Source organism: Pholcus phalangioides, unplaced genomic scaffold (assembly GCF_987345545.1).
Source record: "Pholcus phalangioides strain wild (caught in Gottingen) unplaced genomic scaffold, Ppha-v1.0 ptg000011l_1, whole genome shotgun sequence".
NCBI classification, from domain to species: domain Eukaryota; kingdom Metazoa; phylum Arthropoda; class Arachnida; order Araneae; family Pholcidae; genus Pholcus; species Pholcus phalangioides.
The window spans coordinates 28,775,728-28,803,164 of record NW_028301604.1 but is presented as its reverse complement, the minus strand read 5'-3'; the positions used below and the strand labels follow the sequence as shown (position 1 = coordinate 28,803,164).

Here is a 27,437-nt window from a genome sequence, read left to right as displayed (position 1 = left end):
TTATAATTAATATTTTGTTTTAATTATTGTAATAAATTAATGTTTAAAAAAAAAACATTGTAATATGCCAAAAAGTAAGTTTTTCATCATGTTGTTCACCTGTTGTGTTCAAAACATTATCAAAAGGATTTCATTTAGGTTTTTGGCAGTTTAGCTTGTCATGTCAAAAACCCAACCCTGGTGAGAACCAACTTTTTTTTTATATTTGGAGAACATTTTGGGGCAGTAGTGTGAACACAGATGTTCAGCTATATTACATTCACCCAGCTAAGATTTGCTCAATCCTTTAACGACCTTTGTTCCCCATTGAGAGCATCAGTTTTATATTGATTAGAAAAAACATTTTTCTTACATAAAAGTACTTTCCCCCCCCTGAATGTGTGAGATTCTAAAATTAATTTGAAAAACAAAAATTTCATTCATTTCAGCACTTATGCCACCATAAATTTAATTTTTTTTAATAGCTTATTTTCAAGGAAAAATATTTTTTTAATTTATTATATTGCTTCTATGGGCAAGCCCGGGAAACATGCGCGAAAAATTGTTTTCATGAATTTTATGGTCGATATTTGTAAACTGATGGATTGGAGAGGAAAATAATAATTTGGCCAGTAGAACATGTGAAGAAGCCAATACAAATTGAGGGGCTTAAAATTTTTTCTCTAAAAAAAAGGAACAAAAACTAAATTTTAGCCATGGACACCTTTGCAGCTAAATGGGACCAACAACTGCAACTTGCCAAGAAAAAAAAGTTCAGCTGAACCCTTACCAAATAAGAAATAGCCCAATGTGTTGAAAGAATCTATCAACAAGACTGCGGAGATGGGGTATGGAAGCTTTGGTGGCTTCTGCTTGAAATGCTAGATAGATCTTTCTGACGTGATAACACTGAGCAATGTTAAACTCCTGGTGTATATTGTACAAAGTTTTTCATGGAATTGAATGGAAATTTTCGAAAGAGTGCTTCCACAAAAAGTTACTTCTTCAGCGGAGGGGTATGATCAGGAGTTTACTAACATTAGAGCCCCATAGAGCAGTAGTTCTCAATCTTTGGAAGCCAGTGACCCCTAGAAGTCTTTTTTTTTTTTTTTTGGGTGGAAGGCCTGATCATAAACATGACTAATGAGGAAAAATGAAATAATCATTCACAGTTCGATTTGACTGATGCCAGCGGTCGAGAAACACTGCCATAGAGGATAATTGAGATACACAGAGAGAGTGACTCACTAGCGAGGTTTGACTCTATTTTCTAAACACCACTTCCACGGTGGCTCAACCTGTTATATATCAAGAATGTTATAACCTGATTACTGATTTAGGAAAAATAAATTTATTTTTATGTGAATCTCTTGTGTGTATTCATCCAAGCTTTCTTGTGTTAGTATATGTAATAATACATCTTCACTAAATATAAATCAACCCTTTCACCATTATTTTCAATAACTGGAAGCAAACGCACATAGAATAGTAAAAAATTGACAAAAATTAATGGCCTCGGACTACATTGAAGCAGAATGTGCAGCATTTCGAGAACTAATCCAGCAGGACTGTCATTTCAACCTTTTTCCGGAAGGGTGGGGAGGAAAGAACATATGCATGTGTATATCATGGGCGGAGGTACGGGGGGGGGAGCCCCCCCAGCGTGAAAGGTGGGGGTCGACTGATCTAATGTATATATGAGCTGACATCGTGCCCCCCCCCCCAGACTTCCAAGTCAATCTCCGCCTATGGTGTATACATACCATTTCCAGTGTATGTTCTGGGGGACGGGCTTGTCATCCAGGAAAAGTAAAGAATTGATCAATAGAAAAGGTGTAGTGTTCCACCAAGATAATACGCGACCTCATACAAGTTTGTTAACTCTCCAAAAGCTTTTACAGAGCTTGGGTTGGATATACTGCCACACCCACCATATTCTACAGATCTGGCACCTTCTGATTATTTGTTCTGGTCTCTACAAAATTTTTTAGACGGTGAAACCTTCACTTCAAATGAGGTGGTCAAAAATCACCTGGATCTGTTTTTTGCCAGCAAAGAACAAAACTTTTATGAGCGTGGAATCATGCTACTGCCAGAAAGATGGCAAAAGGTAATGGACAATATATGATTCAATGAAATATTTATTCACTAAGAAAAGTGTCTTTCATTTTCATAAAAAGAAACGAAATTACTTTCCGAACAACCTAATAGATGCACTTAAATTCACTATAAGTTGGATGCATAATGTTTCCTTTCTCTTGACAAATTATAATTAGTAATTGATTTTAATTATTGTAATAAATTCATGTTTAAAAAAACATTGTGATATGCCCTTTGCAAACAAACTTGGTGAATATACCTTGGAAAATACATTGTGCGACTATCACTGACACTTCAGTAAAATTTGCAAAGTTTGACTTTTTTTTGACGTCTTTAATAAAAGAATTTGCAATACCTTTAAAAGGAAAAAAGATTAGCATGAACTACCAATAACTCATTGACAAACAATTATAGACTATAAGCAATATATTTATTCGGACTGAACTTGTTAATCTTTTTTTTTCAATTGTTTCGCAACTGTATGATTGCATCCTCTTAATTTGAAGAGATATCTCGTTGCGCTTGATCATCATATTCAGCTTATGTTCCGCCTCTCTGTGAGCCATAAGCTGCTCATGCTCTTTCTGCTTTCGCTGATCATCCTCCCTTCTAAGCTGCAACAACTGTTCATGTTCAATTTTACGGCGTTCATTTTTTGCCCTGGTGGCCTCAGCCATTGATTCAGCAACACTCGCTGAAGCTGTTGGACGCCTCTGTTTCCTGGTTCTGTGGTTTAATGGTGCCATCTGGAATTTTCGTGAGGTTGATTGCTCCCCTAGATGCCTCGAGGTTGATGGCTCCCCTGGATGCCTTGGGGTTGATAGTTCCCCTGGATGCCTTGGGGTTGATAGCTCCTCAGTATTCAAATTATTCTGCAATGAAAAATACTATGCTTTTGATTTATGTAAGAAATTTTTTGCATCACATTAAAATACAATTTAGTCTAAGGCACACACAGCTCTCTTGAAATAGAGGCAGGGGAAAATAATTGAGTTAGTTTTTCAGCCAAACAGAGCTTGGCGCCAACATTTCTTTCGATTTGTCAAGAAATTTTTCTTTTACACCAACAAAATTGGCCCAAAATAGTGTATTTTTTTAGCTTGTCCAGGGATTACGGGCTGCTTCGCATGCTACCAGACACACATGCCACTGTAGTAGTCGAGTGGTCATAGTGATAGACTTGCATCGCAAGGATCCGGGTTCGAACCCCACTGTCACTACAGTGGTGGTTGTCTGAAGTTAGTTTCCTTTGGTTCCCAACTTCGAGGCACAAATCCGAGCCAATCTCCCCATTAAAAAGGCTCGCCACAGAGAGTAACAGGCCTACAATTATTCAATCATTACACTTCACTCATAGTTAGAAAAAAACTGGTGGTAGATGGCAGCACTACACAAAACAAGCATTACACAGAAACTTCACACCAGGTTTCACTACACGTACATTCCAACACATACCAATTCATTGGAGGTTCCTCAGGGGAATATGGGCGAGGTACATGTGTGGTTTAGTAGCAGACACAGGCATAATTTCCAACGCTTTTACATTGCCCTTCGACTTCAATAAACTTATCATACATAAAAAATATTTGGGACCAATTCCAACTTTTTAGTCGACCTGGTGCCTGTAATAGGAAACAGGCATTGTGAAAAATTCTGTGCATAACTGACATCGACACCAGTTTGATCCCATCCCGAAAGCAGAATGTTTTGTATTATTCTGCAATGACCCCTCGGCTGACTGCAAATGTTCTGCGGTAAAAATCCCCATAAAAGTGTTTTCTAGCACTTTTTCTTAAAATACTTTCAAATTGTTCTGCAATGTAAGTCGCAGATTTCAGCATATTCTGCTTTGAGGGACCCCAGCAAGTATTAATGAATTTTAAAAGTCGGTAAAAAGAGTCATCTTCATAAAAGCAATGGGTTTATTTACATGCCTTCATTCATCTGTCAATTATTTCCCTTTTAAATAATTTTTCGAATTTCTTTAATTATTTTCCCAAAAATTTTCTTTCATTTAAGACACACATTTGAAAGAAATGGAGGGATACGTGACTTGTTGGAATGGCAGTACTTTCAAACAACACCATGAAATATTGATCACACAGATTTTACGTACAATTCACTAGCAACACCATCCTATTCTCGGATATCCGATGTTTCACCAGTAATTTGAAACTGTTATCGAGAGAACTGGCCTTCTTCCAAGACAGCCTTTCAATCGCAACACTATGGCCATCAGACAAAAATTGTGTAACGCAAATCGTGAAACGGAAGCTCTGCCAAATAAAATAATGGAAAGAAAAAAATAGATCCTCATAAACTTGTCAAAAACGTATAAACAACCTGCTTGAAAGGTACTGATAACAGGATGCATTTCTTTCTCAAGGGAGTGACATGTTGAGCAATGCGCGAGGTCAAAATTACCCCACCATGCCAGTTGAGGGTTAAAGGGAGGGATCTAACTCAATACACAATGGCTAAAAACTCTGCTCCCTGCCTTAGAAGTCTTAGAATTTGTGCTGTCTTTCACAGCTAATTTTTTAAAAAAATGTATGCGTGTTATTCCAAATTCTATGATGGAACATACACGGTGACTGAAATTTTTAACAGTGGTTGGGAAATTTTGACAATTTTACGACTCAATCACAAGTACAACTTCACTGGAGGAAGTCCCAATATTTGCTTTGCCCAAGGCCCCATTGAGTCAAAGTCAAGCCCTGGAACTCTAGCTTAACTTTTCAGTCAACATGTTTTTCAATCTCTGGTTGGGTGTCTAGCTATCAATGTTTCAGCTGGGAGTAATCAGGGCTGGACTAATCTGTTGAGGCACACATATTTTTTTTTCAAATTCTCACCAGATACTGGCACATAGAATGCTGATTCGGTCATGTATTATTTTCAATTACATACCTGCCGGGCATGTAAATTGCGTGGAGATTTGTCCAGCCATGATTGACATTTGGCAATAGCAGTAAAAAAAATTTTAAAACCACATACCACTTCATTTCGCAGGGTTTCATTTCTTTCATTCACTCCCACTTCATCCATAGTCGTTAAAGGCACTGCAAAGGAGCATAAATGTTAGTTTTGAAGGAAATTTCAGCTACGTTTCAGTTGTAAACAAAAGCCAAATTTGTATGAAAAAGTTCTTACCTTCTAAAATTTGATGATCCATGTACTGATGATCACTGTCTCTAGTGATGACCATAGCACTTTTACAAGCGCCTATGGTCAGCACCCTCTCCTGCAATGGTGTAACGATGTCTGCTTTCGCTACACCACCTCCAGTTCGGAATTTTTCAGCCCTGTCAGCTGCCACAGCTTTCACAGCATTTTTTTTCATATTTTGATAGAGGTCTTTCAGTTGTTTGCTCGTCCTAACTTCGACCCCAGTGGTGCTATTGAACTGCTCGGTGAGCAGCTCCCAAGTTTCCTGCTTCTGCTGGTTGAAAACCGCATTTGTCTTCTTGTTTTCTACTACGTGAGCGTACTCACCGACCAAGCTCAGCAGCAATTCCTTTTCAAAAGAGCTGAAATTTTTTCTCGATTTCAACATTATTCCAGCGTTGAAAGCACTTGCGTTAAAAAAAAAAATAAAGCACGTGTAGCCAAAAAAGCACGTGAATGTGTGATGAGCGGAAAAGAAAAAAAAAAAAGGTTTTCTTTTCATCACGTGATTTTCCCTGGCGAATCAGCATCGAGTAATCATCATCATCGTCAGTTACCCATAAGTTCATTAACTTGAGCCTCCTGCATACGGTCTTGCTCTAACCGTGACTTTAACTTCAACCTATCCGTAACTCAACTGGTCGGTTAACTGATGAACCGTGCATACGGCCGTAAGTGCAATATTCGCAGAGATATCTGAATTCAAAATCGTTAGTTTTTGCTGCTTTTCCCCCCTCAACTTTCCTTCGAATTTTGAATTCAAATATCTCAGTAAATATTTAGAAACAAGGAAATTCTTATTACTTAAACTGCTTTTGTTCTTTTCCCTATGCTACTTTTATATCGAAAGCTACATAATAAAAAATATAATAATACAAAGATTATGTAAAAAATTCTTTGAAAAGTTTAGTATTTAAAAGGTTAGAATAATACATATTCTACAGATTTTCTCTTGTTATATCGAAATCAATTTTTGTGAAAATATTTTACATGATATTCAAAAATGAGCCACCTTTAAAATCAGTGACCAAAAATGCATCATGAAACTTCATGGTTTCCAAAACTTGGTATGTTCATCAGTTTCCAGGCAATTTTCTAAAATTTCAATTCTACAGGTCTGAATAATCAAATTTATTATATTAATATATATTTTATTGTGGTCTTTTGTTTCTATATTTTATTGAGTATATTTTTTTATTGCGGTACGTGTAGTATTACACAGTACCGTATTTCTAGGAATAATCACCACATGAACGTACGCGTCGCTGTATCGGACAAAAAGGAACCATCTATTATATGAATGACATTTTGTTTATGCACTTAACATAAGGTCCACATCCGCCGCACATTTCCGATATAAAATTTATTAAATGCTTATTTTTAATTTCGGAAATGCTTGCTAAATGCTCAGTAATGCTTGCCAATTTTAAAAATGCTACTCGGTTAATTGACAGTTTAATAACATGTGATGGATTGACAGTGGTGGATTGAAGTCGGTCGAGGCCTCGGGAGCAAAAGAATATATTGGGCCCCTTAAATTACAAAAGAATGTGAAGTTTGAGTTTTTCGGGGCCCTTTACAAGTCAGGGCTCCGGGCGTATGTGCGCCCGCCGTTAAATCCGCCTCTGGCAGTAGGTCAATCTCCGGGAAATTGTGTTTTTTGAAACGAAAATGAACATACGCGTCGTATCTCTCTCAGTGTAAGCACCGCCAGTCTCTAAAATCACGTTTTTCAAAACGTAGACAATGCGATGCTCGTTTCATGAAATAAGGAGATTAATATAATATAACAATTAAAATACTGTGTATATGTAAAAGGCACCATGCCCAGTTTTGTCAATATTGAGATAACGCTATTAATTTGCTGTATTTTCGTTACACTATACACATAGGTATAGAAAATCAAGTCCTATTTCAATAAATAACAGAGATATATTCACTTTAAAAACACTAAACTGCTCTCTTGTAAAATTTTCCTCCTGGCACATGGTACCAATTATCTCCGATGTACAAAAGTAGTTCAAACTGCAAATGTAAAATGTAAACTGTTCACCTGTCGTGTTTTTTACTCATCTGAAAAGCAAGTAAGATAGGACAATAAAAAGATTGCAAAGAAAACGCAATTTAATTGTTGTCCCAGTATTAAGACCAGGATGTGAGTCAACTTCATGTAGTTTTGCAACCAAAATGAAACTAAAATACAATAAATATTCCTTTTTTACTTTAATTTCTTAAGTGAGCACTATCTCAAACTTTTTTCAATTTATCGATGTATCTTATAAAAAGATATGAGTCTAACGCCTTAATTGAATACAAGTATTGCAGAGGATTTCAAATTACCTAAGATTGAATTGTAGCGATTGTTCATAAATTATCATTAAAGAAAACTCATACAAAATGGATGACCTTATGAAAAATGAGTAGCTGTATTTGATATTCACTTACTTTGTTTTCGCCAGGAAAGTGTAAAATGAAAAGGAGCTTTTTCCGTTTTGTTGGTAATCCTGCGTTTATAACCGAATGTAGTGTTTTGTAATACTGTATACAATTCATAAAAATGTGGGTTTTGCCGAGCTCTACATTTGTCCCCACCTTTTTTTTTTCAGGAAAACGTCACATGAAGAGAGCTGTTCTTAGGATCATTAAACGGAATCGCATGACCCCGCCTACCATTCTGTAGCATGATTTCTTTATATTCCAATTAGTGACTGCAAACGGATGCTGTTCTGGATTGACCAGCTTCTTCCCATTCGGTTCCCAAACAAGTTTAAAAAATCGTATTGTAATCGAATTCATCCATTCAATTTACAGCTACTTAACGAGGAAAATATGTTTTTTCTATCTATCCCCCCAGATGGTCAACCGTAGCCCAAAGACACTCACCAAAGCCCAGACCGGCGCTAATAAAAGCATCTTTGTGCAGAAGATTCTTTCTCTTATGGCGGGCGTCGTTAAAATCAGTAGAATGTTCTGTCTTTTTACTTTCAAAGAGAGCCGAAATTGAGCTATTGAAATGTTCTTTGTGGTCAGCTGGGACCGGTGTAGCAGCCTCCAGTCACGGAAAGAACCCTGTTTCTTTTTTTTCTTCCTGACCACTGTACCAACACCATCCATAGATAGCCCTCCCCCTTCTTTAGGGGATGTCGGCTGAACTCTTGTGTTTTTTCCAACACCTCCAGTAATCTGAAATGAGTGCTGCTTTACTCCGCTGGACGCCTACTCACCCTCCCATCTCTACTTGCGACAATACTATTTGGGAAGGCGGTGAATAATACTGTAAATAGGAAGGTTAGACAATCATATTTTTTACTTGAACGACAGTCTGTATGAAAAAAAAAACAAAAATAAACAATGTATGGTTTAAGTATAAGTATATATTATTTACTATAGAAATAGAATGGCACTTCCACACGTTTACGAAACTTGAATTAAAAAAAAAAGTTTTTCTCTCCCCTCTTTCTATAATCCACCCTCCGAATTTGCCACCCTGGGCTATAGCCCGCTCAGCCCCCCTGTAAATACACTACTGTTTTTTGGCCTCATAAAATGTCAGACAAAAAAGAAATAGAGGATGGCGGAGGCGAAGGGTATGACCATTGATTGATTTTTTTTTTTATGCTCATTATAGTGAAAACGATTTAGCTACATAACCCTGGGAGTAGAAAGGATCTAAAGTTACCGGGTTGTCATCAGACGCCGGGGTTAAAACATTCTATTTTAGAGCAATATAGATAGATAAACATCAGTGCAGTAGCACATTCAAATTCGAACATTGGGTGGTCTCCAGATCCGAAGAGAGGAGAATGAAGAAAAAAAATACAGTGGGGGAGCAAATCACGCCATAGTTTTCATTTAGCCGTTATTCTCGCATAATTTTTATTTATTTTTCTGATTATACTTAAAAGTTATTTGAATATGAAGAAAACAAAGAAAGGTCATGAGATTATGATTTTTTGATAAATTTAATCCAATGATGATTTTGCCTTTACTTTAATCTCTCTCTCTTCAGGATTCTTACGATTATTTTACAAATGACAAAAGAAGAAGAAAATTAATAGCAAATTTGTAAGATTTTTATTATATTTTTTTTGCAACCGTCTCCAAAAGTAATTCGGCATATTTAATTTCTTCACAAGTTTCACTCTTTCATAGATCCAGATTTTTTTTTGTCGAAATTTTCACTTCACGTTCATGAGAGAAAGGGGACTGCTTTTCTTTTTTCAGAAATTAAGAAAAGCTGATTCCACGCAGCCAGCTAGCAAGCACGATACCGCAATCAAAGGAAATTCTACTGGAAATTGAAGAACGAACTCATATATTGTTCTTGTTTCTCACCAGCAGACCAGTTGCAAATGCAAAACGAAGAACTGGGAAACGAAGCACTAAAGGTGGTATTACACTGTAAAAGTGCTTTGATAAAACTTGAAAAATACAACCAATAAACTGATCGGTTGAATTGGCTTGAATGTAACCCATCAGCTTATTCGTTGTATTTTTCAAGTTTTATACAAGCACTTTTATAAAACTTTTATAGTGTAATACCGGCCTTACACAATGGAAAAAACTTGGAAGGACCATGTAGTATGCGAAGAAGTTTGGTCTGTACATCTAGTATAGTTGCCTTTCGACAAATGTAAATTACTTTGTTTATTGCTCGCCGCGTTTCCGTATTTCTCAAAAACTTACAATAAACAAACCATTTTAGAGCCGAATTTAAAGGGATCATCAGCTTGCTGAATGTTTATGTATCCGTTTACAAACATACTAAAAATTATGGCTTTTCTGGCGATAATATTCGTAAAAATATTCATTTCAGTGACGTCTTTTGCTACCTACAAAAAAAAATTTTAATCCTATTAACAGAAATGAAACTTTTACCGAGTTACGCGGTTCCACTTGAAATGAAAATGCCGTGTAATTGAGGTTGCGCATCTAATAAATTAAATATTTTAACATTAATATGTATAGGAATAAGCTGTGACCGTAGCCAAATGTGTATAATGAATGAGTAAATGAGTAAAAGTCTCATAAATGAGAGTCGTAATAATGAGTGTTCCACTGTATTGTGATTTTATGAGTTTTTCTGTATACTGAACCGCACTATGTGAGCATACAATACTTAAAGAGTGATTCCGTCACTATTGAATCTCAAATGTTTGTAAAAATTAGAGAGGTGGGGAAGGGGAGCATGCCGTCTGTCTTTTGGGGGGGGGGTGTTGGTGACAGCATCTCTTTGTGATGAAGCTAGCCAATGGCTCTTCCCAAGCGGGGCTATACAGTAATTATAAATCATTAAAAAAATACCAATCAAGACCTGCATGTCAATGCCTTTTTAGGAGAAGCTGTATAACGTAAGATGAAATTTGAGATGATAATAACCGGGAATTTCATGTTGAGAATTTATTATTTGCAAATGCGGACTTGTGTAAAATTACTTTTTGTTCAGATTTTTTTTTAGATTGAATATTTGTTTTTCATCTCTTGTTGTGTTCTTTTTGGATTATTTTCTTGGTATCGTTGAATTTTTTAATTGTAGTATCGTAGAATTGTAAAGAATTATAGAAGTATCGTTAGTTGTAAATCGTAGAATTTTTTTCTTGTTTTTATTTCCCATTCTAAAATTTGAGTGTTTGCATGTGTTTCTTTAGTGCCTGCTCAAGCTAGCAGTGTTGACAACTTAGTTATTTGCCAACTAGATCAGGCTTTTTTCTTGGCCATTTGGATGGAAAAAATATCCATCTAGTCAGGGGCGTAGCCAGAAATTTCGTTCGGACATTTCTGTGCACAAATCTATCTATATATATAATTGATTTTCTGTGTGTGTGTGTGTTCTCTATACAAATCTACAATTTTAGATCGATCGTCGCCAAATTTTGCATATATACCAAACGGGACCCGACTTGAACGATAGGCTAGTCAGAGCAGGGCAAATGCCCGAAATGGGCGAAAAACTGTCGAGCAACAATGGTTTCTGGGCCTCAACAATCATTTTCGGAATGTTTATTTTGTTTACCGTGGTTCCCTAGCAATGCGTTTCAGACGTGTAGGGGAACCCGGGGCAGAATGAAGTACGACATTTTTCGGTAGCAAGGGGGTGCTACCAGTTAGTGGCAATAAGTAGATCTAGACCAACCTGTTACTGCGCAACTACGGCAGCCATGTTAGTTTGGTTTTCTTGAGCATTGGTGAGTGAGGTTTCTATTATGGGATTTATTGCTCCTGTATTGTAACTTCTGGTGCTTTTGTAACCAAGATAAGGTATACATACCTGCTTACATTATAACTATAGTTAGTACATGCTTGAAGTACGTTTAATTGTCTTTAGTTTCGTGTAGTTAAATGTTTGTTTACGTATCTTTCTCGAGTGACCTTACCACCCTAACCTGAATCTTGTTCCTGGGGCGGAATGGGGAAGTGCCCATTCCGCCAAACTGTAACCTGTCTTTGTATGTCGGCAAGCGGAATTTACATGCCCCCGATGCTTATTTTACCTCGAAAGAAGAAGCAGAAACAATTTGAGTTAGGATTGCGACCAGGAGGTTGGGCTAAGGCGCACAGCACTGGATGGATGACTGCTGAGTTATTTCTTGTATGGTTTCGAAAATTTGTGGAATTTTCTAAGGTATCAAAAGACTTTCCGGTTCTTCTTATATTAGATAGCCACTCAACACATACCAAGAACCTTGAGGTTATAGACTACGCGAGAAAGAGTGGCGTTTCGTTGCTATGTCTACCACCACATTGCTCTCACAGACTTCAGCCACTTGTTGTTTCTTTTATGAAGCCTTTAAGTCTTCATTACAGCGATGAGCTTCAAAAATGGCTACGAAGCAACACAGGGAAAGTCGTAACTCTCTTTCAAATTTCAACGCTCTTTGGATCAGCTTTTATCCAAAGCGCAACAATGAAAACTGCTATTAATGGTTCCCAAGCTTCAGGACTATGGACACAACTGACCTATCCATATTCACCAACGCCGATTTTCCCCCAGTAGACACAACTGACATCGGACTTGGTAGGCCTTCAAGTGAAGAGATGATCATAGCTGGAACTGAATAATTGGAATTGCCTTCCGCCTCGCACACCAGTTAGAAAAAAACATTCCTATCAGGTTGGATGATAAAGCTGGCGAGGTTTCAACCAACTCTAATGATGACACGTCAGCTAGGTCCGATTCAATAAGTCTAGTTGTGTCACTCCTGGGTGCTTTGGATGGCAACTGACAACAGGGCCTCTTCATTACTTTGCCACACACGCACGCACGCACGCACACACGCACGCACGCACGCACGCACGCAAGGATAAAACTATTTAAGAAAGAGAATAAAATTAAGAATTGACAAAACAAAGGATATTGCCTGAAGATAGGAAAAATAATGGAAAAACCCAAAATTAACGAGAGTGATTCTGAGGATTGTTCTGACTGTGAATGTTTATATTGCGGTGAATTTTACTCAAAAGTCAGTTGTGTGTGAAGGTTGGGTCACTTGTTCCATGTGCAAAAAAATGGGCACACAATTCCTGTGTGGAAATAGACAGCGAAGATGATGAGGCTGTCCTAGTGTGTGCATTTTGTGAATACACTTAAGAAACGGACACAATCAATGAAAACTGTAGTTAAACCTTTCTAGTCACTTAAAACTAAATAAATATAGAGCAACTTAATTTTCCTGCATTTCCACTAATTTTATATATTTTTATAATTACTTGTCCTTACCAACCGGGGTACGAGGCAGAACGGGGCAAATGAGATAATTTTTTGTTTTTGAAAAAAAATATATCGTTCTTTTGTTTTCTTACATCACTGCATTTTTGTGATTATTAAATTGTAATGTGTTCGTAGAAACATTTGTAGCTCTCTTAACTAACCCATTTGTATTTTTAAAGCCTATTTTCAACTTGGTACCCCGTTCTACCCCGGGTTCTCCTATATGCCTTTACAATAGTTTGTCATGTCCTGAATGCTGCCAGTATATATGTATAATAATTTGCCTTTATAATGGTTTGTCACTTTTTTCAATCCTCCCAGTAATGAGGCTTTTTGAATAGACGCCATAATCATCATCAGCATCACTTTGAGGGTCAGGCAAAGGATTATCCCCATAGAAATCAGTGTTAAAATTGCCCGTTTTACTGCAGAAATACGGAAATTTAGTGGGTCTTCCACCACATCAATAATTTTACAAAATTGAGTTCACTTAAAGACGAAGATACGAAGCCCGGAAAATTAAATATAAAGTAATTAGCCGGACCTACTTTTGAGTTGGATATCCATGCAATAACATTTATTTCAACTTTTTTATTTATATCTTCTGAAGCATGAAAATTAATGTCTCCGTTTTGTCTTTTAATGCCACACACTTGCTCTCGTTACCAGAAAAATCTGGTGACCCAGGGAGATTATTCCATTCTTTCTATTTTTTACAGCACAACAAAAAAGAAAGAAGGTTATCTTCCCTCCAAAATCTCCTGCAGGGGAAAAGAAAAGAGCTCAAGTGTGTGTGTATTTTTATGTGACCAAAATCGCTATGTAGTGTACGTAGTGCCTATATAGGTGCACTGCCCATCGATTCCTTTCTTTTCGAAAAATAACCGTAATATTATACTGTATATACTTCAAACCTTCAATTTATTTTTCTCACCTCGGTCATTTTTCATGTATATTTTATACAGTTATTTTTTAAAAATACGTACCTTAAAAATATTTTTCTAATAATGTATATCTAGCGTGTTTCGGCGCCCCTTATCATTTAATGCCCTGTGCAATCGCACCTGTCGCACTGCCCCTGTGCCGCATTATCTTAATCCAATATATACAGGGTGATCAATTAAATATCTCTACAACAAAGATCAATAGAATTATGCGGTAAACGGTACGTTTATTAGCAAAACTGTAAGAATGTTGTACAGAAATTTCGAAAATTTAGGTTTTTTTTTAAAATTTTTTAAAATTCAAAAAAAAAGAAACTGGAGATTTTGGGGTTCCGAAAATCCTCATTTGTGTGAAGAGAAACCACTGCATTCGCCTAAAGTTACTGCATGGGCTGCAGTATGCGCCGGAGGCATTATCGGCCCCTTCTTCGTGCGAGAAACGATTACTACTGAATGTTACGTTACAAATTTGGAACAATTTGTCAGCACACATGGCGCATACCGTAGTTTAGGCGAATGCAGTGGTTTCTCTTCACACAAATGAGGATTTTCGGAACCCCAAAATCTCCAGTTTTTTTTTTTTTAATTTTAAAAAATTAAAAAAAACCCTAAATTTTCGAAATTTCTGTACAACATTCTTACAGTTTGCTAATAAACGTACCGTTTACCGCATAATTCTATTGATCTTTGTTGTAGAGATATTTAATTTTGAAATAAGGGCTTATTCGCTGATCACCCTGTATATATATACATATCTCTATGGAAGTGTCAACGAACGAGGTCATTGTGATTTTTCAAATCTTTTCTTACGGTAATAAATTTTCACCCTGGAAATAAAATATCTTTTATACTAGCATATTATTTTGTATGCATGCATATATTTATGTAAGATTTTAAGCTTTAATATCTATGTACTTAGAAATGACAGTTCATAAATTGAAAAATGTACTAATTTTCAAAAAGAAACTACTGTATAATAAACCTGTAGTTCAGAAAGAACGAAAGTAATTTTAATAACCAGATGCTGAATTGTAATGAATGATGTTGAAGTCGGCCATGTTTTTAAAACATCAAATTTCGAGTGTTATGCCATTTTTCACACGGGGGTAACACAGTCTGTTTTCCAGAACGCACTGCTGATTCCAGGTTTGCACAAAAAACTCCAGTGAACTTTCCTTTTTCTCTAAAATTAAAAAGAAATCTGTATAACAGCCCATCGTGATGCATTTTTGTGTATACATCTGCAAAGCATTCCAATCAAAATTCGTAAGTTATTCACGCAATAGCGATGTTGTACTATACAATAATACTAAAAACAACGTCAACGAATAAGGCAAATACCAAGAAATACACAAAAATTCCTAATGCATTTCGACTCGCTATGTCGTTTTCAGAGGATAAAAGAGTATCAAGCTGACCGAGTTTCCCACTTGGATTGAGTACCAAATCTTCAATCTCGGTTGCTCAGCGGAACGAAAAAACAATACGTCTGTTCAAGTCAAACGTCGTGGCTACTCGTACAGAGTAGATAATGGTGCCCATAGATAAAACCGGAATAGCGGCCTAAAAATATGTGCCGTGGAGCTGGCGACGCAGTCTCAATTCAGGTCAGGTCAGGCGATCGGTGGTGTTGATTTTTACTGTCGTTTACTAATTTTTATTTTTGAAGGCTCGGATGTACGTGCCTTCGTAAAAGTCTAAATCGGCCGTGGATTTCACTTTGTGAAAAACTCTCGCTTCCTGAAATTTGAATCTATGGCTTCTTGCCAGCAGTGTGTGAGCGGTCAACTTTTCACATTCTTGATTTTTAACACAGTGAGCATGTTCATTTAATCTAGTTTTTATGGGTCTCCGTGTTTGTCCTATGTAGCCAAGCGGACAATCACCACATGGAATATAATAAATGCCCCATTGTTTATTCTGTGGTAAAGCATCTTTAGGGGGTTTGAAACAAAAGTTTTTAATAGGCACATCTATGGCTGTAAGGTTAAACTTTTTGCGAATCGGTTTGATCTTAAGTGCAGGGCCGTATTTATGTTTTTTCCGCCTGTGGGCTGTACAAATTCTGTCGCCCCCTCTTATTGCAGTCTAACTTTTTTACCCCTCTTCCACCCCTCCCATGTCATTACTAATAAATCATGCACAAACAAAAGACAAAAAAGTGGTACTTAAATTTTACTTTTCTGTCCTGTATTCGTATTTTATTCCGATCCATAATGATTGCCATATAACGGGGGGAGGGGAGATGCTCAACCTCCGGCCCGCAGGTATCTACACATCGATGAAAAACACTGATAAATTTAATTCGAATGTATGGTGCATACTTTCTGCGTACTTGGTCTAGCAACAAAATCAGTAATGCATTACATAATGTCTATACATATTATCTTTAACCGCACGTCCTCAAGTGTATTTTGAAATAATGAAATACTTATTGGAAATTTTTTCATGGACCGATTAAAATTCTAGACGGGGCCCGCCAGTGGCTTGTGCGCTCACGTGATTTAAATGCTTGCATTACTTGAATATACAGTGTCCCACAATCGCCTGACGGTTTTGAAAATGGGAATAGCAAGAAAACGGGGACAGATATTTGAGTCATTCTTGCGGAATGTAAATGTGCGAAGTCAGGAATTTCAGCTACGTCATTCATGTTTCAAGGGATTGTATAGTTATTAAAAAAAAATTTACTTTTTATATCTGTACTTTTTAATCTTTATTACTTTATATATTTACTTATACAACCTGCGCCAAAAAACCGAATTAAAAAGTTGTTGCCCTGTCTCTTCTGATGCCAACGAAGAAATTTCACGTTTCTAAGTGCAATATTCGCAGAGATATCTGAATTCCAAAATCGGAGAAAAGTTGGAAAAGAAGCGTTTTCCGTTAGTTTTTGCTGCTTTTTTTCCCAACTTTCCTCCGATTTTCGAATTCAAATATCTCAGTAAATACTTAGAAACAAGGAAATTCTTATTAATTAAATTGCTTTTGGTTCTTTTCCCTATGCTACTTTTATATTGAAAGTGACATAATAAAAAAATATAATAATACATACAACGATAATGTAAAACATTCTTTGAAAAGTTAATTTAGTATGTAAAAGGTTAGAATAATACATATTTTTTATAGTTTCTCCTGTTATACCGAAATCAATTTTTGTGAAAATTTTTTACATGGTACTCAAAAATGAGCCACGTTTAAAATCAGTGACAAAAAATGCATAATGAAACTTCATGGTTTCCAAAACTTCGAATGTTCATAAGTTTCCACACAATTTTCCAAAATTTCAATTCTACAGGTCGGAATAATCAAATTTATTGTATTAAACTGATTCTAAATACGAATTTATATGGGATTTACTGAGTGGTAATTAATTTTTTTTATTAGAATTAAAAACGAAATGAGCAATAATTAATATCTATTTTATTGTGGTCTTTTGTTTCTATATTTCATTGCGTATATTTTTTTATTGCGGACCATGTAGTTTAATACAGTACCGCATTTCTTGAATAATCGCCACATTAAACGTATGTGTCACTGTATCGGAAAAAACCATCAATATAATGACATTTTGTTTATGCACTTAACATAAGGCCCCGCATCCACCGCACATTTCTGATATAAAATTTGTAAAATAGTTATTTTTAATTTCGGAAATATTTGCTAAATGCTCAGTAATGACTGTCAAATGCTTGTCAGTTTTAAAAATGCTGCTCGGTTGATTGACAGTTGAATATCATGTGATTCAATAGGCCAATCTCTTGAAAATTGTGCTTTTCGAAACGAAAATGAACATAGGCGTGGCATATCTCTCAGTGTAAGCACCACCAGTCTCTAAAGTCACGTTTTTCAAAACGTACACAACGCGATGCTCGTTCCATGAAATAAGGGGATTAATATAACATAACAATTAAAATACTGTGTAAAAGGCACTATGTCCATTTTCGTCAATATTGAGATAACACCATTAATTTGCTGTATTGTCGTTACACTATACACAGGTATAAAACATCAAGTCCTATTTCAATAAATAACAACAGATATTCTCACTTTAAAAACACTTTAAACGGCTTTCTTGCAAAATTTCCCTTTTGGCACATGGTGCCAATTATCTCCGATCTACAGAAATAGTTCAATCTGCAAATGTAAAATGTAAACTGTTCACTTGTCAAGTTTGTTACGCAACAATTTGTTAATATAAAGATTGTAGAGAAAACACGATTTGATTATTGTCCCCGTATTAAGACCAGGATGTGAGTCAACTTCATGTAGTTTTGCAACCAAAATGAAACTAAAATACAATAAATATTCCTTTTTTACTTTAATTTCTTAAGTGAGCACTATCTCAAACTTTTTTCAATTTATCGATGTATCTTATAAAAAGATATGAGTCTAACGCCTTAATTGAATACAAGTATTGCAGAGGATTCCAATTTACCTAAGATTGAATTGTGGCAATTGTTCATAAATTATCATTAAAGAAAACTCTCACAAAATACAACCTGAACTTATCAGAAATGAGTAGCTATATTTGGGTACTTTGTTTTCGTCAGGAAAGTGTAAAATGAAGAGGAGCTTTTTCCCGTTTTGTTGGTAATCCTGCGTTTATAACCGAATGCAGTGTTTTGTAATACTGTATACAATTCATAAAAATGTGGCCAATTCTGCCAAGCTCCACATTTGTCCCCCCCCCTTTTTTCAGGAAAACGTACACGGAGAGCTGACCGTCTACCATGACCAGTCCGTCTACCATTCTGTACCAAGATTTCTTTATATTCCAATTAGTGACTCCAACGGATGTTGTTCTGGATTGACCAGCTTCATCCCATTTCAGTTCTCAAACAAGTTTAAAAAAATCATATTGTAATCGAATTCATCCATTCGATTATAGCCGCAGTCAGTTCTCGGCCTTATTAGGCTAACTACTCACTGTTTCTATCCCCCCAGATGGTCAACCATAGCCAGGGCCGCAACTAGATGCTTGGTCCCCCGAGGCAAGCGCGCATTTTGACGCCCCATTGTAATATTGAAGTTTGAGAATGAAATTTGCGCCCCCTTGGTTCTAGCGCCTGAGACATGAGACTCGCCTGCTCCCCTAGTTGCGGCCCTGACCATAGCCACTCTCAAACGACTCTCACCAAAGCCCCGACCGGCTCCAATAAAAGCATATTTGTTGCAGAAGATTCTTTCTCTTATGGCGGGTGTCGTTAAAAAATCAGTAGATATTCTGTCTTTTTATTTTCAAAGAGAGCCGAAATTGAGCTATTGAAATATTCTTTGTGGTCAGCTGGGAAGGGTGCAGCAACCTCCAGTCACGTAAAGAACATCCTTTCTTTTGTTTCTTCCTGACCATTGTACCAACAACCTCCATAGATAGCCCTCTAAAGAAGATAACCCCCCCCCCTTCTTTAGGGGATGTGGACTGAACTTTTGTCTTTTTTCCAACACCTTCAGTAATCTGAAATTAGTGCTGGACGCCTACTCCCTCCCACCTCTACTTTTGACAATACTATTTGGGAAGGCGGCACACTGTAAATAGGAAGGTTAGACAATCATATATTTTTTACTTCAATGGCGGTATGTGTGGAAAAAGCACAAAAAAATAAACAAGAATAAAAAAAATATGGTTTAATAATTATGTTATTTTTACGATAGAAATGACACGGAATTTCCACACGTTTACGAAACATGCCCGTCCTGGGCATGATTACCACCCCCCTTCCCTGTAAATATATTACTGCTTAAGTGAGACTATTGGATCGTATCGTATTCATAACTACACCTTAATTGAGTGGCTTCTCAGTAATATTTTCCAAAGTGGTTTCTCTTGCTGGTTTCACAAATTTTCTACTCATTTCGTCAACAATCTTGGTGTTGAACACCCTGTCTTTAGCAATTGCTCTGATGGTTTCAAGTTCACGGTCTAATGTGTTTCGATCTGAGCAGATGTTAAATGCTCTCGCAACATGAGTACGAAACACTGAGAGTTTCTGTTGCATAGGATGGCAAGATCAAAAATGAGGTGGTAGTGAGACCGAGAAAGGCTTACACGATAGACAGAGGTTTGGAAATTTGATTTTTTAGTTACTAGTACGTTCAAAAAAGGCAGTTCACTATTTGTTTCAAATTCAGCTATGAATTGAACATGAGGTTCTATATCATTCATAATGAGTAGCAATTGCTCAAAGTCATCTTTGGAACCGTCCCAAATCACAAAAGTATCATCCACATATCTCCTATAAAATGAAAAGGGCACGACGTTCAATAGCTTCCGTTCAAACTCATCCATATATATATATCACACAAAAAGAGATGGGATTTCCCATTGCTAGGCCATCTGTCTGGGTGTAAAACCTATCATCAAAACTGAAAGCTGTTTGTGAGACACATGTGAATGTGAGATTGCATATATCCTCAACTTCTCTCAAGCTGTGAGAAATTATGTTTTAAGACGTCGTTCATCGAATATTACCAGTTATGGGAATGTTAGTGAACATTGAGATTACGTCAAAAGATACCATGTTAAGCTGTTTGGGTTCAACTGTACGTGCGTATGATATGAGCGAAGCTTGACGAATTTCTAACTGTGATATTATTTGATTTAGTGAGTGGCGAGAGAATGGGAACAAGGAATTTAGCGAGGTTATATGAAGCTGTACCTATGTTTGAGACTACGGGACGGAGAGATAATGTGGGTTTGCCACAGAATAAACAATGGGGCATTTCTTATATTCCATGTGGTGATTGCCCGCTTGGCTACATAGGATAAACACGGAGACTCATAAAAACTAGATTAAATGAACATGCTCGCTGTGTTAAAAATCAAGAATGTGAAAAGTTGACCATCGCCGCTCACTGCTGGCAAGAGGGCAATAGATTCAAATTTCAGGAAGCAAGACTTTTTCAGAAAGTGAAATCCACGGCTGATTTAGACTTCTAAGAAGGCACATACATTCGGGCCTTCAAAAATAAATTAGTAAACGACAGTAAATCAACACCACCGATCGCATCGCCATGGCTTAAAATTATTACGACCGGGTATTTAAAGAAAATTCGAATAGACACAATCGGATTTGGGGATGCCAAATGCGCCAAATAAAATAAGAGATTCTTGTTGAATTATACCTTCTAATACATTTCTGTTTTATGGCACATTTTTTTTCTCCAGAAAAATTTCCTTTTCGCTCTCGTGAGATGGAATTTGTTGAGGCGCGCTATATAAAATATTACAATTTCGTTAAATTAAAATTTCACAGAATTTTCGGCATTTTTTCCCGGAAACGTTTCCCTTTGGCTCTCGTGAAAAGGGATCTGTTGAAGGGCGGTATGAAATATTACAATTTCATCAAATAAAAATTCCACAGAATTTGCGCCAATTTTTCCGGAAACGTTTCTCTTTGGCTCTCGTGAAAAGGAACCTGTTGAGAGGCGGTATAAAATAGTACAATTTCGTCAAATTCAATTTTCACAGAATTTTCGGCATTTTTCCTGGAAACGTTTCTCTTCGGCCGTCGTGAAAAAGGATATGTTGAGGGCGGTATAAAATATTAAAATTTCGTCAAATTAAAATTCCACAGAATTTTCTTTTTTTATTTCCAAAACCGTTTCCCTTTGGCTCTTGTGAAAAAGGATGTGTTGAATGGCGGTGTAACATATTACAATTTCGTCAAATTAAATTTTCACAGAATTTTCGGCATTTCTTTCCCGGAAACGTTTCCCTTCGGCTCTCGTGAAAAGGAACCTGTTGAGGGGCGGTATAAAATATTAGAATTTCGTCAACTTAAATTTTCACAGAATTTTCGGCATTTTTTTCCCTGTAACGTTTCCCTTTATGTCTCGTGAAAAGGGACCTGTTGAGGGGTGATATAAAATATTTCGTCAAATTAAAATTCCACAGAATTTTCGTTGTTTATTTCCGGAAACTTTTCGCTTCGGCTCTCGTGAAAAGGGATCTGTTGAGGGGCGGAATAAAATGTTACAATTTCGTCAAATTAAAATTCTATTCTAAATAAATTCTATTCTAAATTTTCGGCATTTTTTCCCGTAAACGTTTCCCTTTGACTGTCGTGAAAAAGGATGTGTTGAGGGGCGGCATAAAATATTACAATTTCGTCAAATTAAAATCCTATTCTAAATAAATTCTATTCTAAATTTTCGGCATTTTTTCCCGGAAACGTATAAAATATTACGTTTTCGTCAAATTAAAAATCTGCAGAATTTTCAGCATTTTTTTCCGGAAACGTTTCCCATTGGCTGTCATGAAAAAGGATGTGTTGAGGGGCGGCATAAAATATTACAATTTCGTCAAATTAAAATTCTACTCTAAATAAATTCTATTCTAAATTTTCGGCATTTTTTCCCGTAAACGTATAAAATATTACGTTTTCGTGAAATTAAAAATCTGCAGAATTTTCAGCATTTTTTTCCGGAAACGTTTCCCTTTGGCTTCGTGAAAAGGTATCTGTTGAAGCCCGGTATAAAATATTACAATTTCGTCAAATTAAAATTCCACGGAACATTCGGCATTTTTTCCCGGAAACGTTTCCCTTTGTGTCTCGTGAAAAATGACCTGTTGAGGGGCGGTATAAAATATTACAATTTCGTGAAATTAAAATTCCACAGAATTTTTGTTATTTATTTCCGGAAACGTTTCCCTTTGGCTGTCGTGAAAAAAGATGTGTTGAGGGGCGGCATAAAATATTACAATTTCGTCAAATTAAAATTCTATTCTAAATAAATTCTATTCTAAATTTTCGGCATTTTTTCCCGGAAACGTTTCCCTTTGGCTGTCGTGAAAAAGGATGTGTTGAGGGGCGGCATAAAATATTACAATTTCGTCAAATTAAAATTCTGCAGAATTTTCAGCATTTTTTTCCGGAAACGTTTCCCTTTCGCTTCGTGAAAAGGTATCTGTTGAAGCCCGGTATAAAATATTACAATTTCGTCAAATTGAAATTCTACGGAACATTCGGCATTTTTTCCCGGAAACGTTTCCCTTTGTGTCTCGTGAAAAATGACCTGTTGAGGGGCGCAATAAAATATTACAATTTCGTCAAATTAAAATTCTATAGAATTATCGTTATTATTTCCAGAAACGTTTCCCTTTGGCTGTCGTGGAAAAGGATGTGTTGAGGGGCGGTATAAAATATTACAATTTCGTGAAATAAAAATTCCGCAGAATTTTCAGCATTTTTTCCGGAAACGTTTCCCTTTGGCTCTCGTGAAAAGGAACCTGTTGAGGGGCGGTATAAAGTATTACAATTTCGTCAAATTAAATTTTCACAGAAGTTTCGGCATTTTTTTACCGGAAACGTTTCCCTTTGGCTTTCGTGAAAAGGGATCTGTTGAAGCTCGGTATAAAATATTAGAATTTCGTCAAATGAAAATTCCACAGAATGTTATGCAATTTTTCTCTGTAACGTTTCCCGTTGGGTCTCGTGAAAAGGACATGTTGAGGGGTGGTATAAAATATTTCGTGAAGTTAAAATTCGATAGAATTTTCGTTATTTATTTCCGGAAATGTTCCCTTTGGCTCTCGTGAAAAGTTATCTGTTGAGGGCGGGTATAAAATATTACGTTTTCGTCAAATTAAAATTCCGCAGAATTTTCAGCATTTTTTTCCCGGAAAGGTTTCTCTTCAGCTTTCGTGAAAAGAGATCTATTGATGGGAAGAATAAAATATTACAGTTTCGTCAAATTAAAATTTTCGGCTTTTTTTCTCGGAAACGTTTCCCTTTGGATCTTGCTATGGTGGTCGAGTGGTCACAGTGACGGACTCGCATCGCGATGGCCCGGGTGTGAGCCCCACCGTCGCCATGGTGGTGGTCGGCTGAAGTTGGTTTTGGATCTCGTAAAAAGGGACCTGTGGAGGGATGGTATAAAATATTTCGTCAAATTAAAATTCCACAGAATTTTCGTTATTTATTTCCGGAAACGTTTCCCTTTGGCTCTCGTGAAAAGGAACCTGTTGAGGGGCGGTATAAAATATTACAATTTCGTCAAATCAAAATTCCACAGAATTTTCGTTATTTATTTGCGGAAACGTTTCCCTTTGGCTCTCGTGAAAAAGAACCTGTTGAATGGCGGTATAAAATATTACAATTTCATCAAATTAAAATTGCACAGAATTTGAATGTATGTGATCTTTTCAAACAGTTAGTTAGAAATGACGAGAAAACGTATATTTACTGAAGAAGAAATACTCCAGGATATGCAAAGATTAGATCAGAGTAACTCTGGAAGCAGTGATGATGAAAGTGCGGAAGAGCATAGATCTACCCTATGCCGAAATGTGGAGAAGCAAGTAGCGGTTCTGATGACGAAGAGTTAGATCAAAATAAAATTATTTCTTCAACGGTGCCTCAGTTGGTGAAAATAGAATGCCATTAAGGAACAAGAAACGTAAAATCGTGGGAAAAGTTACTCGTACCTCGTTGAAGCCACAGAAACGATCCAAGAGTCAAATGATTCCTATCCGTGAGCCCAATAGTATCTCATCTATTATCGCTGGTGTAGAAACTGCAGCAGATGGGGGCATATGGAAAATCATAGAACCTTCCTCAACTTTAGCGCGTCGAGTATCGCAAAATATATTGAGAAAATCAAAGCCGTTATGCGTCAAAAAACATGAACGAAAGTGTTCTGAGTTCTGGAGCCTTATTTTCAGCGATAAAATGATGCGACATATACAGGAAGGTACAGAAGCTGAAGCTCATCGTCGCCTAAATGAAACTTGTTGGTCAATTTCTTTGCCTGAACTGAATGCAACGATATCCATTATGTACCGTAGAGGTATACATAGTACAAAAAACGTTTCTCCTGATTTTGTTGTGGTCGTCGGTTTGGGGTTTCCTCTCATATTTTTCCCAAACCATTATTTGATGAGATCGTTCAAACAAGAGATGGTTTCAAAGGAATTTTGAAATTCATGCGATTCTATCTGAAATCTGAAAGGTCTGAAAGATTAAAAACTGGCAAATTTCCTCTTGCATCTTCACTATGGAATTCATTCATAGAAAACAGTGCGACTTGCTACAGACCAGGGTCCAATCTAACTGTGGGCGAAAAACTTTTACCCTCAAAAGCAAGATGTCCATTTATACAGTATACCCCAAGTAAGCCAGATAAATTTGGGATAAAATTCTGGCTTCTTGCCAGCGTTGACTCCAAACATATTCTAAATGGATTTACTTACACTGGAGCGAATAACACCAGAGCAGCAAATCAACTTGTCCATGAGCATGTTAAAATTCGATTAGTCGAACCTTATCTAAGAGAAAAGGTTGAAACATAACAACAGATAATTATTCAACACCACTGAGATTATGTGAATCGAAATCGACAAGCTTGGTTGGGAGCCTTCAAAAAGACTGTCGTGAGGTGCCTCCAACTGCAAAAACAGGAAAACAGGATCTATACTTGTCGACAGTATTTCAAAACTAGAACTGATATCAAGCTGGCACCTTATCAGGGAAAAAATATAAAAAATGTTCTAGTTCTCTGAGTTCACTTCATACTGATGTAACTTTCAACGAAAACGTAGAAGACCCCAGAAACAGTTGCCTACTATAACGAAACTAAATATGGAGTCGACATCGTGGATCAAATGGTGCGATTATACACGACCTAGACTGGAAGTCGTCGCTGGCCAATGCATGTATTTTCTAACATTTTGGATGTGTCAGCCATGAATGCTTGGTGTTTGTACAGACAAGTGATGGGGAAAAAGTCACTCGGCGAAATTACATATTGCAGTTATGTGAAGAACTCCGTGCTGAGTATTTCAAATTGAAAACTGCAATTCAAAATGGGATAATATGCAAACTACCTATTGATGGAGACAAAAAATGGCAGAAATGCAGAAGGAACTGCAAAGACAATAAAACACATCAATCTCTTCTAAGCAATGCAAAAAACCAGTGTGCGGCAAATGTGCTTCGAGAGAGGTGATTTGCACAGAATGCTTTCAGTGATAGGTAAAAACAAAATATATTAACAAGTCAGTGGTTTCACACCCTTTATTTTTTGTGTTATAACTCTATTTATGTTTTAAAAATGATATACCGCAATTTAAAACATTAAGGTATCCGAAAATTGCAAAAAAATCAATGGGGGCCATATAGACCCCATCCCGTCTTTCTAGTGTTAAGAAATGGGAAAGGTTTTTGGTCACATTTTTGTTCGATTATTTCACTCACATAAATATCCATCTATTGAAAAATAGATTTCCATATCTTTGAAAAATTATTATTATACATATTTTACAATTATTATATATATATTTTCTGCATGTAACACGCACTGTGGCGTATAATACACACTTTGCATTTCTTACGCTTTTTTAACCTATATGACGGGGATTATAATGAATACCATCTCAATAAGTATTATAATAAATATTATTGCACCGAAAGATTTGCTTAATCAATGACTAATTTTAGAAAGAAGTTTTTTCCGGGAGGCGAATGTTTCATTATTTGAAATTATAGACTATAGAACAAATACAGTATATGGACCTACTGTAGTAAGTTAATACGATATTTGTCTGAAATACTGTACGAATTTTATGGGGGTTAAAATCATACAATACAGAATGTCCATAACTCACACTGGTTATGGTTTATCCATTGGGGGGGGGGGGTCTCGTATAATAATGGAAAGGTATGCAAGGTAATGACACACAACAATGACATTATTGTAACACAGCAGGCGCATTAAATTCTGGGGAACGTAAATGGGAGGCGGATGCAAGCTTGTTCAAATAAAGTGTTTAGATAGAACGTTTCCGGAAAAAAATGTGAAAATTCTGTGAAATTTCAATTTAACGAAATTGTAATATTTTATAGCGCCCCTCAACAGATTCCTTCTCATGAGAGCGAAAAGGAAATTCTTCTGGAGAAAAAAAATGTCCCATTTTCAACAGAAATCTAATAGAATTTATAATTCAACAAGAAAATATCTTATTTTATTTTGCGCATTTAGCATCCTGTGGCTTATAAAATGAAAATTTTGTCAATGTTTGGTTTTATGGATGAAGAATTTCATACTTTGCCTGAAACGACCAGGCATTCTATAGAATGCCGGATTTCATACTTTGCCGGTAACATATACAAATACAAACATATGTATAAATATTAGTTCATTGGGACCGAAATTTGTGGGATAAACATGTCTTTTGCTCCTATAAATGTTCCACCATAGTACTTTCCTATGACTTATTAAAATTTAACTTGCCTTGAAAATCTGGTCTGGTAAAAAAAAAAATAGACAGTTTCCTAAAATCTGCGCAAATGAGTCACGAATTTTAGGAATGTTTAGATAACACTTTTTGGTCCATTGTGAGAAATGAGGTGCTTGTGCTTGAATATTTGATTATCAATTAATAGACTCTTCCATTTTAGCAATAATCCTAGGATTATGCACGAATTCTAGAAATATACATTTCTCACATAAATCCGCGTAACTCGGGGACGTAAGTCGGAGTATTACTGTACTCACTTTGAGTTCAGTTTCTTCAATGTTAACTGTTTTCAGAATTT

The 27,437-nt window shown here is 36.4% G+C and overlaps 2 protein-coding genes across 4 annotated transcripts in view; both read right to left on the bottom strand.

The window, feature by feature from the left end:
- Positions 1 to 2,462: 2,462 nt before the first annotated feature.
- LOC149080313 (uncharacterized) lies at positions 2,463 to 5,820 on the bottom strand. Its single transcript, XM_089238710.1, has 2 exons — positions 5,077 to 5,820; positions 2,463 to 2,951 (listed from the first exon to the last, which is right to left on the bottom strand). Exons 1-2 carry the CDS (start codon positions 5,125 to 5,127, stop codon positions 2,463 to 2,465), a joined length of 540 nt encoding a protein of 179 aa, XP_089094836.1. The 5' UTR covers positions 5,128 to 5,820.
- A 9,070-nt stretch (positions 5,821 to 14,890) lies between these two features.
- The window catches only part of LOC149080312 (pancreatic lipase-related protein 2-like), a 189,826-nt gene continuing 177,279 nt past the window's right edge, over positions 14,891 to 27,437 (bottom strand). For all 3 annotated transcript variants that reach the window (XM_089239438.1, XM_089239436.1, XM_089239437.1), the window contains one exon: positions 14,891 to 15,082. In XM_089239438.1, the coding sequence (XP_089095564.1) occupies positions 14,962 to 15,082 (121 nt within the window). In that variant the 3' untranslated portion in view covers positions 14,891 to 14,961. The remainder of the gene's footprint in view (positions 15,083 to 27,437) is intronic.

Excerpts from the sequence above, each read along its gene's own strand:
- LOC149080313 (XM_089238710.1), bottom strand. The coding sequence starts at position 5,127 with ATGGATGAAGTGGGAGTGAATGAAAGAAATGAAACCCTGCGAAATGAA. Across the intron at positions 2,952-5,076 it reads AAACCCTGCGAAATGAAGTG|AATAATTTGAATACTGAGGA; the intron begins GTATGTGGTTTT and ends TTTTCATTGCAG.